Source organism: Aquila chrysaetos, chromosome 11 (genome assembly GCF_900496995.4).
Source record: "Aquila chrysaetos chrysaetos chromosome 11, bAquChr1.4, whole genome shotgun sequence".
In the NCBI taxonomy this organism is placed as follows: Eukaryota; Metazoa; Chordata; class Aves; order Accipitriformes; family Accipitridae; genus Aquila; species Aquila chrysaetos.
The window spans coordinates 42,985,337-42,991,594 of NC_044014.1; the positions used below are offsets into that span (position 1 = coordinate 42,985,337).

At 65.5% G+C, this 6,258-nt stretch overlaps 1 protein-coding gene across 1 annotated transcript; it reads right to left on the bottom strand.

The window, feature by feature from the left end:
- Positions 1 to 53: 53 nt before the first annotated feature.
- Positions 54 to 5,170, bottom strand: LOC115347943 (tumor necrosis factor ligand superfamily member 14-like; the record flags this gene model as incomplete). The annotated part of the gene is made up of 4 exons (XM_030029666.2): positions 54 to 1,586; positions 2,966 to 3,004; positions 3,277 to 3,316; positions 4,841 to 5,170. Coding segments are annotated over 4 exons (822 nt in total), but the record flags the coding sequence as incomplete, so codon positions are not given.
- Positions 5,171 to 6,258: the final 1,088 nt, after the last annotated feature.

Below are 6,258 nucleotides of genomic sequence, written 5' to 3' on the forward strand. Positions count from 1 at the left end.
GGCACCCAACAATTTCTCTTCACTTTTATTTTTAGCTCAGAACGGGGGGGGGGCGTCAGGGTGGGGGACTCCCCGGGGGGGGTCCCCCAATTTGGGGGGGGGGGGTCCCCCAACCCCTGCCTGGCCCCACCTGGGGTGAAACTGGGGCACGGCAGAGATGATGCTGGGTGAGGGACCCAGGCGCATGTCAGGGGGCAATCCTGGGGACGGGATCGGGGTTTGGGGGCCCCCCCCTGAATATCAGGGTTAAACCCCTCCACAAATAAATAGGTAAAAAGAGGTCCCAGGGGTCTGGGGGGGGGGGGGGGTGCTCTCAGTATCGGTAGCGCCCCCCCCCATGCACAACCTTATATGAGCCATTGGAGAATCCACACTGTTCTCCAGTCCAGAGTCTCAGGGACTTCAGCGGGGGGGGGGGGCAGCAAAAAGGGTCTTGGGGGTCCCTTGGGGGTCCGGAGAAGGACCCAGGCATCCGGGTGGGTCAGGGTCCAGGTCTGGAGGGTCCAGGTCATCGACAAACCCATGCGCAAGCCTATACAAGCCACTGGAGAATCCCCACTGTGCTCCAGTCCTGAGCCTCAGGGATGTTTGGGGGGGGCGGTCAAAGGGGGTCTCCTCAGGATTCCAGTGAGGGACCCAGTGGTCCAGGAGGGTCAGGGTCCAAGTCTGGAGAGTCCAGGTCATCAGCATCCCATGCACAATCCTATAGGCGCCACTGGAGAATCCACAGCATGGTTTCCGCCCCCCCCCCCCCCCCTCCTGGACCTCAGGGATCTCAGGAGGGATAAATGGGATTCCAGCAGGCTTCCAAAAATCAACCCAGGCATCCGGATGGGTCAGGTTGGGGTTGGGGGGGGGGTATCAGCCCACTGATACCCCATGCCCAACCCTATATGAGCCACTGGAGAATCCACACCCACCCACACCCCTCTTCCCCGACCTCAGGGATCTCAGGAGGCATAAATAGAATTCCAGCAGGCTTCCAAAAATCAACCCAGGCATCCAGATGGGTCAGGTTTTGGGGTATCAGCCCACTGACACCCCATGCCCAACCCTATACGAGCCACTGGAGAATCCCTCACCCACCCACCGCCCCCCCCCCACACCTCAGGAACGCCGGGGGTGACAACCAAGGTCCCACCAGACCTCCAATACACCCCCCCGCACCCCAATTTACACCATAAACATCCCAAAATAAGAACGGGTGCCATCCACCGCCCGCACCAACTCGGGTGCCTGCACCCGGGTGAAGACCTCATCCCCCGTTTCGAGGCGCACGAGTCCCCCCAAAAAGCTGTGCCGGGCCCAGGGGACCCCGTGGGCTTGGGGGCAATAAACCACCTTATTCACCAGGAGATCGAGGACACCGGGATAACGGGGCGTTCGTTTGTGGATGCCGTGGAGGGTGGCGGCACGCGTCGGGCACCCGGGAGCGCCCAGCTGCACCTTGGCGTAGACGAAGTAGAGACCGGGCTGACGGCAAACGAGGGAGCCGCCGCGGTAGCCCAGACCTCGGATGAAGGCCCACGATTTGCCGGGTTCCCACCGAAGGGACCCGTTGGGTTGGGATGAGACGTCGGCGCCGGCTGCGGGGAGGAAGACGAGGGGTCGGGGGGGGGGGGGGGCTGAGCACCCCCAAACCTTCCAGCACCCACCTAGCTATAGGGGCACTCAGGCATCTGGGGTGCTGACCCCCCAAAAACCTTCCAGCACCCACCTAGCTATAGGGGCACCCAGGCATCTGGGGTGCTGACCCCCCAAAAACCTTCCAGCACCCACCTAGCTATAGGGGCACCCAGGCATCTGGGGTGCTGACCCCCCAAAAACCTTCCAGCACCCACCTAGCTATAGGGACACTCAGGCATCTGGGGTGCTGACCCCCACCCCCAAACCTTCCAGCACCCACCTAGCTATAGGGGCATCTGGGGTGCTGACCCCCCCCAAAAACCTTCCAGCACCCACCTAGCTATAGGGGCATCCAGGGTGCTGACCCCCCCCAAAAACCTTCCAGCACCCACCTAGCTATAGGGGCATCTGGGGTGCTGACCCCCCCAAAAACCTTCCAGCACCCACCTAGCTATAGGGGCACTCAGGCATCTGGGGTGCTGACCCCCCCAAAAACCTTCCAGCACCCACCTAGCTATAGGGGCATCCAGGGTGCTGACCCCCCCAAAAACCTTCCAGCACCCACCTAGCTATAGGGGCACTCAGGCATCTGGGGTGCTGACCCCCCCCAAAACCTTCCAGCACCCACCTAGCTATAGGGGCACTCAGGCATCTGGGGTGCTGACCCCCCCAAAAACCTTCCAGCACCCACCTAGCTATAGGGGCACCCAGGCATCTGGGGTGCTGACCCCCCAAAAACCTTCCAGCACCCACCTAGCTATAGCGGCACCCAGGGTGCTGACCCCCCCCAAAAACCTTCCAGCACCCACCTAGCTATAGGGGCACCCAGGCATCCGGGGTGCTGACCCCCCCCCCCCAAACCTTCCAGCACCCACCTAGCTATAGGGGCATCTGGGGTGCTGACCCCCCCAAAAACCTTCCAGCACCCACCTAGCTATAGGGGCATCTGGGGTGCTGATCCCCCCAAAAACCTTCCAGTACCCACCTAGCTATAGGGGCACTCAGGCATCTGGGGTGCTGACCCCCCACCCCCAAACCTTCCAGCACCCACCTAGCTATAGGGGCATCCAGGGTGCTGACCCCCCAAACCTTCCAGCACCCACCTATCTATAGGGGCACCCAGGCATCAGGGTCCCCAACCCCCCCAGTGGAACCCCCCCCCCCCCCGAGCGACCCAGGCGTCCTGGCTCCCCACCCTCCCCCCCCATCGGAAACTTCCAGCACCCCCCCACATTTTTCCACCCCCACGGAGGGACCCAGGCGTCTGGGCCACCCACTCCCACCCGCCGGTTGGGGACCCGGGCGCCCGGGCCCCCCCCCTCTACCCCCCCCCCCTTACCTATCAGATGAGCTGCTGGCTTCTTAGTTGGGGGGCGATCTGCAAAGGGGACCCAAGGTGAGGTCCAATGTCCCCAGGGTGGTGGCACCCATGTCCCCAGGGTGGTGGCACCCACGTCCTCAGGGTGGTGGCACCCACATCCTCAGGGTGGGGGGGGGGGTCCCATGGCCCTGGGGTGGTGGCACCCACGTCCCCAGGATGGTGGCACTGATGTCCCCAGGGTGGTGGCACCCATGTCCTCAAGGCAGTGGCACCCATATCCCCAGGGTGGTGGCACCCGTGTACCCCAGGACCCGGTTTTGGGGACCCACCTTGCTGCACCTTCTCCGACAGCGGCCGGTCCCCACTCGCCTGCGGACACCCACATGGGTCAGGGGACACATGGGGACACATGGGGACACATGGGGACACGGGGACACATGGGGACACGGGGACATCGTGACATGGTGGGATACAGGGACAAAGTGGGACGTGGGGCGACAAAGTGGGACGTGGGGCGACAAAGTGGGACGTGGGGGGACAAAGTGGGACGTGGGGGGACAAAGTGGGGGGACAAAGTGGGGGGACAAAGTGGGTAGACACGCACCTGGGTGTGGGGACACACATGGGGGGACACAGATGTGCACGTGGGGACACGAAGGGACACCTGGGGAGACACAAGGGGACACAAGAGGACACGGGGACGCTCACACTGGGATACACGGGGACAGAAGAGGGGACAGCGGGACACACGGGGACACGCACACACGTGTGCACCGCCACGGCCCCCTCCCACGCACACGCGGTGTCGCCCACTGCCACACGCACACGCGTGTCCCTCCAGCCATGTCTTGCCCACGTACGAGGTGTCCCCATCCCCATCGTCCCCGTGTCTCCCTGTATCACCGTCCCCCGTGTCCTCGTGTCCCCATGTCCCCCGCATGTCCCTGTGTCCCTGTATATGCCCATGACCCCCACGTCCCCCCATGTTCCCTATGTCGCCCATGTCCCCAACATCCCCCATGTCCCCAATATCCCCCATGTCCCCCTATGTCCCTATATCCCCCCACAACCCCCCATGTCCCCAACATCCCCCATGTCTCCCCATGTCCCCCGCATGTCCCTGTGTCCCTATATGTCCCCAATATCCCCCATGTCCCCAACATCCCCCATGTCCCCCTATGTCCCTATATCCCCCCATGTCCCCAACATCCCCCATGTCCCCCACGTGTCCCTGTGTCCCTATATGTCCCCAATATCCCCCATGTCCACAACATCCCCCATGTCCCCCTATGCCCCTATATCTCCCCAGACCCCCCCATGTCCCCAACATCCCCCATGTCCCCCTATGCCCCTATATCCCCCCAGACCCCCCCCATGTCCCCAACATCCCCCATGTCCCCAATATCCCCAACATCCCCCATGTCCCCCTACATCCCTAGATCCCCCCACAACCCCCCCATGTCCCCAACATCCCCTATATCCCCCCAGACCCCCCCATGTCCCCAACATCCCCCATGTCCCCAATATCCCCCATGTCCCCCGCATGACCCCCATGTCCCCCCATATTCCCTATGTCCCTATATGTCCCCAACATCCCCCATATCCCCAATATCCCCAACATCTCCCATGTCCCCCTATGCCCCTATATCCCCCCACATCCCCCTATGTCCCTATATCCCCCCAGACCCCCCCATGTCCCCAACATCCCCCATGTCCCCAATACCCCCAACATCCCCCATGTCCCCCTATGCCCCTATATCCCCCCACGTCCCCCCACGTCCCCGTGTCCCCATGTGCCCCATGTCCCCAACCCCACTCCCACGTCCCCCAAGCCGCCCCACATGCCTGCGTGTCCCCCGTCCCCCCCCCCCATGTCCCCATGTCCCCTCTCACCTGCAGCCGCGCTGTCACCCTCTGCAGCTCCCCCCGGACCCCCGCCAGCACCCAGCCCTGCACCGCCACCGCCACCAGCGCCAGGGCCACCAGTGTCCCCAACACCCAGCGTCCCCAAGCCCCCCCCCCGGACTCGCCGCCGCCGCCACGCCGGGACGGGGCGGGTGGCAGCACCCGTGGGTGCCCTGGGGGGGGGGTAACGGTGGCCAGGGCCCCGCCAGGGCGAAGACGCCGTCCCCCATGGGCCACCCCCGGCGTGTCACCCGCCGTGTCACCCGCCGTCCTGGGGACCTGCACCCGCTTTATGGGCCCCGGAGGAAACGGGGGCCCACGTCACCCGTCGGTGTCACCACCCCGGGGTGGCTCCCCCTGTCATGGGGACACGGCGGGGGGGGGGGGGGGGACGGGACGCGGCCACGTGGCATCACCCACCCTCCCGGTGCCACCGCTGTCCTAAAGGGTCCTTGTCCCCTCCACCGCAGTGTCCCCACGGTGTCACCCCCTTTGTGTCCCCGGGGGGGGGGGTGTCTCTGCGTGTGTGTGTGTCCCCCCCCCCGTCCCCAACGCTGTGGCCCCCCTGCGGTGTCCCCTGCACTTTCCCCATGGGGACCACAGAGGTGCCACCGCATCGCCCCACTTTTGGGGACATCGGTGACCCCACGCGTGTCACTGGGGCTGGGGATGTCCTGAGGGTCACCGGTGTCCCCAGGGCCACTGGGGGGGGGGGGGGGGGTGTCCCCATCCCCAGGGGCTACTGCAGCTGGGGACATCAGGGACACCACTGTCACCCTGTCCCCGCGGTGGCCCTGGGATGCTAGGGACAATTTGGGGATGCTCCAGAGGGACAAGTTGAGGACAGCTTGGGGACAGTCCCGGCCACCCCCCCCCCCCCCCCCCACACACACACCCCTTGTCCCCAGCACTGGGGACACCGCGGAGCCGAGGGGGACACACGCTTGGCTGATCGCACGCTGGCAGACGCTTGCACCGCACGTGTGCAACACGCTTGCACCGCGCACAGGCCGCCACGCGCGTGTGCGCGTTCACGCGTGCTCGTGCCGTTGCACGCGGGCATCAGGCACGCGCGTGCTTGCGCCCAGGTGGACACGCCGGTCGTGCGCGCGCTCACGCTTGTGCACGCGCACCGGGGCCATTGCACGCTTGCGCCGTGCACGAACACACTCGTGCACACGCGCGCGCGTGCTTGCGCCGCCGCCCGCTTGCACCGCGCGCGCGCTCGTGCCACCGGTGCCGCGCGCACGCGCTCGTGCAAGCGCTCGTGCTCCCCTGCCACGCGCCTGTGCGCGCGCCCACGCGTGTCTGCGCGCCCACGCGCGTTCGCGGCCGCACGCGGCCCCGCTTATGCGTGCGCCCACACGTTTGCACCCACGTGCACGCCCACGTGCGCGCCCCACGCG